This window comes from Myotis davidii, unplaced genomic scaffold (assembly GCF_000327345.1).
Source record: "Myotis davidii unplaced genomic scaffold, ASM32734v1 scaffold217, whole genome shotgun sequence".
Taxonomy (NCBI): Eukaryota; Metazoa; Chordata; class Mammalia; order Chiroptera; family Vespertilionidae; genus Myotis; species Myotis davidii.
In genome coordinates this window covers 2822140-2833160 of record NW_006290034.1, presented here as the reverse complement: position 1 = coordinate 2833160, position 11021 = coordinate 2822140, and the positions used below count along the sequence as shown (strand labels likewise).

General features: G+C 41.5%; 1 protein-coding gene across 1 annotated transcript in view; it reads left to right on the top strand.

Moving 5' to 3' along the window:
* The window catches only part of COL11A1 (collagen type XI alpha 1), a 126235-nt gene that overhangs the window by 46659 nt on the left and 68555 nt on the right, over positions 1–11021 (top strand). The window contains exons 24-33 of the mRNA XM_015563513.1: positions 519–563; positions 789–842; positions 1514–1558; positions 3491–3544; positions 4712–4756; positions 5871–5924; positions 6005–6049; positions 7522–7575; positions 9228–9335; positions 10635–10688. Coding sequence (XP_015418999.1) covers positions 519–563; positions 789–842; positions 1514–1558; positions 3491–3544; positions 4712–4756; positions 5871–5924; positions 6005–6049; positions 7522–7575; positions 9228–9335; positions 10635–10688 — 558 coding nt within the window. The remainder of the gene's footprint in view (positions 1–518; positions 564–788; positions 843–1513; positions 1559–3490; positions 3545–4711; positions 4757–5870; positions 5925–6004; positions 6050–7521; positions 7576–9227; positions 9336–10634; positions 10689–11021) is intronic.

The following is an 11021-nucleotide window of genomic DNA, read 5'->3' as shown; positions in this document are numbered from 1 at the left end:
TTTCGCAGCCGCAGAGTTTCCACCTCCAGCTCCTAGCGAGCTCCGCAGTGAGAGTGGGAGAGAAGTCCCAGTCGCCCCACCTGGGGGGGAGGTGTGACACGGGGGTGGGGGGCGGGACAGCCTGCGGCAGACAGCCCCCCTGAGCCAGCCGCCCGGGGCCAGTACGGGAGCCTCCCTGTTTGCAGTGTCACCTCGAACCCGTACACACGGGCAGTAACAGCCCTGGTGTTCCAGGCCGGCCGCTGCTGGTCAGGGCCAGGAAGCTCTCCCTCTGGTTTATCTCCCGGGATGTCCTACCCGGTCCCAGCGCACAGGGGGGGCTGCGGGGTTTCCCCCCGGGAACCGGTGCCCTGGCACAGGCCTCCCCGTCTTCCTCCCCCCATTCCGTCCTGAGCTGATCTGAGCGCCGGGGCCAAGGGCGGGGGGCCAAGGGCGGGGTGCCCCGAGGAGGCCAGTCTCTGATGTGCGGCGGCATCTAAGCTGGTGAACATCACACACGTTTTGTTCTCTCATCGAAGGGCATCGCCGGGATCGACGGCCCCCAGGGACCGAAGGGCAACATGGTACGTGTCCGTGTCCGTGTCCGTGGGTAGCGCACCCCGCGAACCGGGCCCGCAGACCCCTGCTGCGGCGGGTCTGGGATGGAGATCTCTTCCCGGGTCCGCTGAGGCCCTGAGCTGCCTGGGCGGCCGGACTGTCCACGGGGGGGCTAGGGGGGCGCTGGATGCGGGGCCATTTAACCTGTGATGCGAAACGGCTGTGACAGTCTCTGCCTGTTTCCCACGCAGGGTCCCCAGGGGGAGCCCGGGCCTCCGGGTCAGCAGGGGAACCCCGGGCCGCAGGTGAGTGAGGGGCAGCTCCTGAGACCATGGGGTGGGGTGGGCGGGTCTTTTCGGGCCGCAGAGTTTCCACCTCCAGCTCCGAGTGAGCTCCGCAGTGAGATGGGAGAGAAGTCCTTTCCCTTAAAAAGAAAAAAGAAAAAAGAGCGGAGGGGGAGGTGGGGCGACTGGGGGCGGGAAGGTGGTCAGAGGTGCAGGTGGCAGCCACAGGACAGTCACGGGGGGTCAGGGGCAGCCCAGGGGGCACCATGGACACACGGTGAGACGATGCTTGCGGCCAGGGGGGCACCTGGATAGCGGGGGGCACTGTAAAGGGTGTGCGATGGTCTGACCACCGCGCTGCCCACTGGGCTGAAGCAAGGTCATCCTCAATGTCAACGGCGACGGAACGAGTAAGTTAAAAGCAGAAACGCGGAGCAGACGTGCCGCGGCCTCTTCCTGGCAAGAGGAACGCGAGTCATGGGTGCTCTGGAGGCCCCCAGGCCAGCCGCACCCGCGGGAGCCCCGGCGCCCACAGAGGAGCTCTGAGCGTTCCGGAACTTTCCGGGGGCGCAGCGGACAGGTGCAGATGCCGCTGCCTCCCTGCCCGTGGAACAGAGGGCTGGCCGCGTACTGTTCCACCGCGTGAGCTCTTGCGACGTGACCTGACGCTCGGATGCGTTCTCTCCACACAGGGTCTCCCGGGCCCGCAGGGTCCCATCGGCCCTCCCGGGGAAAAAGTGAGTCTGGGGGTCTAGTGATGCCTGGGGGGCAGTTTGGGGGGTTTAGGGTCAACCCTCGGGGGGGTTATTGAAAAGATATCAGGGGCTCAGCCATAAGGAATTGATCTGGGGCTTAACCACGGAGGGTGCGTGTGTCCCCGAACTGACAGGAAATTTCTCAGGGTTTCCATTTGGGTAGTTTCCAAATGTGACATGCTCAGCTGATCAATTTCAGAACGGCACTGGTGTGCTCCAGTGTACTCGCTCGCTCGCTCTCTCTCTCTCTCTCTCTCTCTCTCTCTGATTCTCCCTTTCGTTCTCATTATTTAAAGAAGTGTAATTAGGTTTGGTTGTGACAAAGGGTTTGTGGCAAGATCTGATTAAGGGAAAATGGTGAAGTTATCATTGCCACCATTTCTTATATACAAATGACAAATGATCTTGTTAATAACCCAATGCCTGCATCAAAACAAGAATGAATCTTTAATTAAAGTGATGTCTTCTCCTTCTGATCGTCTCTGCTAGATTTCCCAAGTGCTGCTTTCTGTCCCTTGTAGTCACAGCAGTGTCAGCTGCTCTTTCTAATGCCTCCCCCCCCTTATATATAGTTTTAATTTCTATGAACATGTAATTTAAAAATAGCTTTAATGGGAGTATAATTTCATACTATAAAAATGCATTCATTTTAAGTCTACAGTCAATGATTTTTAGTAAATTTACAGTTATGACACAATCAACTTTTAAGTTGGTTTGAGAGAGAGGAAGGGAGGTAGATAGATAGATAGATAGATAGATAGATAGATAGATAGATAGGAACATTGATTTGTTGTTCCACTCATTGATGCGCTCATTGGTTGATTCTTATATGTGCCCTGATCAGGGATGGAACCCACAACCATAGTGTATGGAGACGACACTCTAACCAACGGAGCTACCCGCCAGGGCTAGTACAAGAGTTCGAATATTTGTAGTGTTCCCTTAAATATGTAGCAACACAAAGCATTCGTGCAGTAATGCCCACAGGGTCCTTGCCATACATAGAAGTATTACATCTGTAATAATTAATGGAATAGTCTGCACTAGACGTCTACATTTTGTTCTTAAGAAAGAAGACCATTGTCTTGATAGCAAAAGATAATTTCAGTATCAGTCAAAATACTTTCATTGAAAATATAGTGTTTTATAATAGTTCTTACATAATGTTCAATTACTCAGCTAAAAGTGACTTTGCACATTAGTGAAGGGGATTGAAAGTTTCAAAAGAGATGTTATTAACCTTTAGTTATAAAACAAATTTTTCAAGTTGAATGTTATCTTTCATCTTTCGTTGTTTTGTAGAGATTTAAGTCAGGTCTTGTAAAACTCTTCACTATCAGTCCACATCAAGCATGTCAAACTCACGGGCCTCGGGGCTACATGCCTTATTTACTTGGCCTGTGTTAGCCTTTGAGTTTGACATGCTTGGTCTACACGAATACCATGGCTTTCCTAAGCACTGCAAACGGAAACACCTCAGCTGTGTCCACCACCCAGCATTACTGCTATATCCTTGTTCTTTTAAAAAAATACCTTTTTATTGATTTCAGAGAGGAAGGAAGAGGGAGAGAGAGATGGAAACATCAATGATGAGACAGAATCATTGACCAGCTGCCTCCTGTCAATAAAGATAAATTTTTTAAAAAAGTAAAAATTAAATAAAGAGATACATTTAGGATCAGTAAGCAGGCCCGAAATTAGCATGTTTCTTTTTACATCTGCTGAGTTTGGTTTAAATTATCTCTATGTACCATTTCTTCTACATCATATGTTCAAAAGTATTTAAGTGTGTGTGGCTTATGTATAAAAACCAGTGACTCAAGAATTTTATCAGTAGTAGATTCCTATGTACAAAGTCAGCCTTTTCCTCATTTTCACTTTTGAAACTAACACGTTCTCTTTCTGTTTGGTTAGGGACCTCAAGGCAAACCTGGGCTCGCGGGCCTCCCGGGTGCTGACGGGCCTCCTGTGAGTAACGGTTCCCTGCTCCCCACACCCCTGTTCTCTTCACAGACAGCTTCCCGTGTGCCTGACGGGGTTCATGAGTTCAGGAATACAAGCAACCTGAGGCAGGAATTAAACGTGGAGCTCCAATAACTTCACCGTGTCACTCCCCATGGCAAACATTTTAACTGGTTTGCCGGGTCTTTGGAGAAACTGGTGACCCAGCTCAGTCTCACATGGCTCACCACGCCCTTTCTGCCCCCAGCTCTGAGCCTTGCCACGGTCACGCCTTTCTTCACGGCGTCCTTTACTTTCCACAGAAAGCACCTGCATTCTCTCTTCCTTTTCACAGGAGTCCAGGTGGGCTTCCTCACCATTCCTTAATTTCCAGGGATGCTCTCCTTTTCTAAAAAAAATTGCAATGTTTATTGCATAGCAATCAGTAATGTAATTCTGTAATCTCTACAGTTGTTATTCTTAAGAATGGGTTATGGATGCTTCTTTTTTCCTCTTCAAACCTCTTTTTTTAAATTAAATGTATTGGGAGACATTGGTTAATAGGATCATATAGGCTCAGGTGTGGGTCTCTATGATACAGGGTCTGTACATTGCCCTGTGTGCCCACCACCCAAAGTCAGATGTTCTTCCGTCTCTGTATATTACAGCTTCTCACTCAGAGCTATGGTACATTTTTCTTTCCGCCTCTACTTGTGTTTATTGATTATAATGGTGATGGAGCTGCACGTTTTCATTTATTAATTTTCAATAACTTGGTTATTGACACTATTAGTATTATTTATGAGCTTGCTGCATTTTCAAGGTCCCACCCACATGCCTTAGTTCCCTTTTGAAGATGCATGTCTGATTAATTGATCAATATGCAAAATAGAAGTCAGATTGAAATCTCATTATGTAAGACGAATTGACACTGAGGTTGAATTACTGACGAATAATAATATGTATCATCTTGTGTGTTTTTCCCAAGCTCTCTCAAATATCTTATGTAGCTGAAAAAAACTTGCATTCATCCAAATGCCACAGTTTTCAATGTTATTTAAGGCCATGCATACGGATGCAAAATGTTCCATTTGTTTTGAAACATAACAAGTAATATCTCAATATTTTGAAAATAAAATGTAACAGTACTGCCTCTCCTTTTGCATCTTACCAGTGTATCTTCTTGCTAAATAGGGTCACCCTGGGAAGGAAGGCCAGTCCGGAGATAAGGGTGCTCTGGTACGTTACACAGCCCCCTGGAAACGCCCTCCCCTCTCCTCCAGAGAACATGCCTGCGCTCGTCATCTCTGCGAAGCACATGTGATGCATATGTGATGCATGATTGCTTAGGGACATGACTGTTGGAAATAAGGACCAGAGACTAATTCATCTCCACCTGTAAACATGTCTTCATTTCCAAAAGAATGTTTGCTACCGTTTAAATGTGGCATGTTCCTAGAATTGTTTTTGTTTAGGATATAATAACCAGGTACATATTAGGTAACTTTTAGTGTTGTATTAGCCCATTTGTTAGACTGCATTTTCTGTTTTTTAAAATTGTTCTCATGGTCAGAAATAAATCCGCATTCTGCATATGTAGTAAATGTGGAGTAAATGACCATGAGTTATGATAGTGAACTTGGACCAGAACGACTGAATATTGTTACACTGTTTATGTCACTCAAACTTCATCATCACTTAATACTTTCTGGAAACCCTTAAGCAGAGATGGACTGTAAGAGCAACAATTATCAAAATATCTAAATAAGACTTATTCAGTGTTAATACTGTTTGGGGTTATAGTAGCAAGGGCAGGATCATTCTTATTTAGAGTTGTTAGTTTTGGATTCTTATTAAAATACTCAGCATGCCTGCAGAAATTGTATATTATATATAACATATGTTTCCTTTATGTAGACTGGTGCCATGGAACCAGCTGTAGAAAAGACATCATTTTGATCATATTCTTAATGTTGTGAACGCTACACATTTATACAGAGTTGTTGGTTAGAAATTATTGATCTCCTTGGTCAATCTGCAATTGTCCATTGTAGCTACTGAGGACATCAGATTTTTCCAGGTTTAGAAAATTAGTTATTAATTAAATAATTATTACTTCACATACTCACAATATTTATCTTATTTTTAGCATGAATATATGTGACATGATACGTTTGGGATAAGTAGGGCTAGTCACATGGTTTATTTATCATTTCTGACTTTAGAAATAAACTACCCAAGAAATCTATGTCAGTGGTGGAAAAGAGCATATTCTTGTAGATTATCTGGTAAATTATAACATAAGCAGTACTCGGAATGTTTCCTTATTTAATTTCCAATGGGTGTGTTTCAGGGTCCGCCTGGCCCACAGGGGCCTATTGGCTATCCTGGCCCCAGAGGAGTGAAGGTAAATGCTGTTTTTCCCCACATTACTTAATTTCAATGTAAAATATTATAGTCATTTACTTTTTCTAATTTATTCCACAGGGAGCAGACGGTGTCAGAGGTCTCAAGGGCTCTAAAGGTGAAAAGGTAAATTATAATTTACTTAGTGGTTTCAGTTACTATATCCATTACATCAAAAATGTAAATTCACTTAAGATAGTCTGTTGGCCAAATAGTATATTGTGATTTCTTATGTCCCAGAAATGCAAATATAATTTTATACTTTGTATTCTGAAAACTTAAAAAATATATATTCTTATAACCTGGAGTGAAGACCAAATTACAGAACAGAAACAAGATATTTTATAACAGAATGAATCCTGCATTCCTGTTTTCCTTACATGTATTTAACTTTTCTAAATCATAAGATTGGCCTTCAGAAAATATATTTTCTGCAGGGGTTGTTCAATATTTAATTATATGCATAACAGAGGAGTCTTTATTTCTTGACTAAAATCCCCCAAATTCATACATTGAAACTCAGTGCAAAAGATGAGAGTGAAAAGCACTGGGGGAAGAGAAAGACTCCCTGTGTGATAGTGTTTGCACAGCACAAGGATTAGCGAGAAGGAAATAAAGATTAGAACCAGGAGGAATACTACGCTGCTGTAAAAAAGAAGGAACTCTTACCATTTGCAGCAGCATGGATGGACCTGGAGAGCATTATGCTAAGTGAAATAAGCCAGTCAATGAAGGAAAAACACCACATGATCTCACTCATTTATGGATAATAAAGACCATCAGGGTAGGGGAGGCCAGGGGATTGTCAAGGGCAATGTTACAGACATATGTAATACTGTTTGTAATACTTTAAGCAATAAAAAAAATGAAATAAAAATAAAAAATATAAAAAAAATAAAACCAGGAGGAATGAAAGATTGGGTATTAAGGAGACAGAAATAAAGGTTAGAAAGAATTAAAGATGAAATATTAAAGAGAAGGAAATAAAGATTAAAACCAGGCAGAGGTGGAATAAAGAATGTGGAATCTTCTATTGAGCATTTATAGCTTAATTGTCTTTAGACGAAGAACTTAACATTGAAATTTTAAAAATATAAATGTTTAATATAAGTGTAGAGCTCCCCCCACCCTCCCGAGCTGGAAAGCATTTGTCTAAAGCTCGTGCTACAAAATGCATGATACGGAATTATTCAGTATAAATTAGAAATGGAGGGTAAAGACATTGTTTTTGATAATCCATAGTTTTTAAATGATAATTATATAAATATTTACTTTTTCTTCAAGTAGCACAGAATACATGTTGTCATAGAGAATGGTTATATCCTCCATAAGATAGAGAAAATTTAATGTACACATTTGTAAAATATTTCCAAAATTTAAAAATTATTTTATGTATTTTATTAACTTAGAAAATTATTTGATGATTTTATTAATTATGGGAAAATGGAAGGATACTGGGCGTAGGGTTAGAATAGGGAGGAGGAAGTTTTACAACTAGGATGCACATTTCTCAGAAGAATTTTCCCTAATTATCAGTATTTACATTGTACTTAGCCATATTTTATATTCAAACACCTGTTTTATTACTTGTATTTTAGGGTGAAGATGGTTTCCCAGGATTCAAAGGTGACATGGGTCTTAAAGGTGACAGAGTAAGTGAAAAGAAAATTTCCATTAGTACATACAATTACTGTCATGAGTGTTTGAGTGTGTGTGTGTGTGTGTGTGTGTCTGTGCATACTTGTTTATTTAAATATTGGAAGTGCCAGCACAGGATAATTAAAAATGTTTGTGTTACACAAGATATTACTCACTTGGTTTTTATATAAAAGTTAGGTGTTTTAATCTCTGTGAAGATAATATAATCAATTGTCTTTTAGGTGTTCTATTAAATTTCCATATTTATAGAAATTTTAAAAAATCGATGATAAAATTGCTTGAAAGAAGTAACATCATGGATTTATTCTCAATTTAGTTGTATGTAGTGAGCTATGCTGCCTGGAACCTATATACCTGCAACTTGTATGAATTTGTATTATATGGTGGTTTTGAATTTTTGACTAAAAAAACCCTTTTTTCTGGTAATGAGTGTCTAGAAAACAAACAAAAATGTGAGTCGCCTGAAGTATATTAACATTTTATTGGGAAGATTTATTTAATAACTAACATAATAGTACCTAATCAATTTGAAAAAGCAGCAAACTGTAGAACATTTGGTTCCCTAAAGTTCATATAAAGCCTGTTCCCAGGATGGTGGCTACACCTTTCATATCCTAGTACCTAGTGCTGGTGAAAACCACGTCTAAAATGGAGAACTTTCTAAAATATTCCACACAGTGATTTCCAAAGTTGCTATTGTCAGAGAGGAACAAGTATTTTTTCCTACTATTCTGGTAGGTTCTCTGGCTGGAGCCCTTTAAAATCAGACTGACAGTAGAGGGATTAACAAGAGAAAATTAGAAGTTTGCTAGCTGGTGCATCATGTTTACACCTGGGAGCACTCAGTGATGACTAGTAGTAGCTCAAAGGGGTGGTTAGAACTTTGGCTTAGATAGCATTTAGAAGAGGAACAATACATTTTTAGAGAAGTGAGGAGACACAGGAAGAGGACTTTGAGTTCCTGGGGCTGCAGATAGTTGGGAGGCACATAAAAGGGACACTAATGGCTCTTTAGTAAACTGTGTTGTAGAAACCCCTCCTGTCTGCTCTGGCTCCAGGTGATAAAGGACTCATTGTCTCCAATGATTAGCTCCTGTCCTTTCTGGTTATAAGGGGAGGAAGGATGCCTTTGCAAATTTAAGTCTTTATTTTAGGCAATTAAGGAGCAGGCAGAGAATTTTTAAAAAAATGAAACTTATTAGGGGGAAACCGGTTAGAAAATCATATGGTTTCAAGTGTACAGTTGTATAGCATACCATCTTTTATTGCACATATCAGCTCAGTTGCCTTTAGGACAAAATAATTGTTATGACAAAGTGGTATAATGGGGCTGGCATCTCCTGCCACCCTATTATTATCTAATCTTGATTCTTATTTTTCTCTCTCTTTCGTTCTGCAACACAGATGCATTAAAATTAATTTAATATGATACATAGTAGCACGGACTTCTGTAGGTTGTCCAGTGTCAAACTATATCAGTTGTTTGTTAATTAACGTCAAACACGTTCAAGCCTCGTTGTCATAGATAAAATATGAGCAAACAGGCCAGGAGGTGAAGAACATGGCGTTCTGATAGGCGATAATCTCTGCCATTCGATCTCCAATCTATTTTCAGTTTCAAAAATGCTGTTACTCTGCATTTCAGGGAGAAGTTGGTCAATTAGGTCCAAGAGGAGAAGATGGCCCTGAAGGCCCCAAAGGCCGAGCAGGACCCACTGGGGACCCCGGTCCTTCCGGTCAAGCAGGAGAGAAGGTCAGTGAGCAACTCTCCGTCCACAGATGCCCTTGAAGAAAATGCTCCCTGTCACTGACAAGTGCTTTTGATGACCTGTCGGGAATCTAGAGGATCCTGTTAATTTCAAGCACATCCATACATAGTTGTGGGCCGCTTAGCGACAGGAACGCGTTGCTAGGTGATTTCATTCTCTGCAAACATCACCGAGTGCCCTCCGGGCTTGTCTGCCTATTGTCCATCTGTGCAGGGCTGACCTGCAGTCAGACCACTCTTTAGTTCAGTCTATAAAGGAAAGGTCAGAGCTATAATCCTAATTTTTTACCTGGATTCATCTAGTAAAATACCCCATTCATTAAGTACTGCTCGTCTTTTAACGTAGGACATAGTAACTTAGACTTGTTTTTATTTTGTCTAAATGTACATATGAAAGATTGATACTATGTGAGTCTAATGTTTAAGACTTTGGCACATATTTTATAAAGTGCCCTTTCATATGATCTTAAGAAAAATGAATCACAGTAAAATTCCACAGACACCTTTTATTCATCTATTTAATTTAGTTTCCTCTCCATCTCTGATTTTTAAGTTAATGGTTTTCCAGGGAGGCCACTTTTTGTTAGTATAGCATTTTCATTCTCCAAGTATTTGTAACACCACTGTTAATTATCTGTTGGTTTTAGCACTTTTTACATGGAGATGTAACCTCATTGCATGAGAACAACATAGTTGCCTATACAAGCGACCACCTGCAGGCGTTAACTAACACTCCACAGAAATCATTACTTAGCTATAACTTGCAACCTAAGTATATTTATTGATGTAGATACTTGAGAGAAAAAAAGAAGAAACTGCTCAAAATTGGGGCAGAATTTCTTACTATAGTTATTTAACTTTACTTATTCAGTGAGAAAAGGGTAAAGAACTTGTGAATGCTGGCTTTATATTTACTGTGAGAACTGAACTACTTTTATCAAAAGGATGAACTTTCTAATGGACATCACCTAACTTCCAGTGACATGGAATGCTGAGGAGCTCGGGTGTTTACTCCGGATCACAGCTCACCGAGGCTCCCACCCTCACATACCCGGGCTCTGTGCCCCAGGGAGGGCCTGTCACTCAGGCAGCACGGCGGGAGGGCGTGACCGTGGGCACATTGGAAACATGTCTGAAGCATCCTTTTTCCTCTTCAGATGAAGACAGAGAGTGGAAGTGTGGCAGAAACTTGCAGATCTTTCTTTCTAGTGACAAATATGTCTAGAAAAATGACTGAAATGATCATTTAAGCTTAATTCAACCGAGAATTTTTTTTAACTTTAGGGGAAACTTGGTGTTCCAGGATTGCCCGGGTACCCAGGAAGACAGGGTCCAAAGGTAAAGTAATCAGCTTGGTTTTTAGAGTTTATTTTCTAACATTTTGTAGAAACAGTTAATATTGTTTACCTTGATTTTGGGGGGGGAGGGGGCATATAATATGACAGTATCTTGAAATTTCACTTCCACTCATTCAAAATTATTAATTATTAGGCCTGTTAGATCTTGTAATTTAATGTGTGTTATCAAAGATGCACATAGATTACCATATCATAATCTAAAAAAAAGTTTTGGTAACCGTATTTCAGCGCAGTTGTTTCCCTTTGTAAGCCTATCTACTTTAATGCATTTATTACTATTTTAAGGTTTTCTGTGTTGTCGGAAGTTTTACAG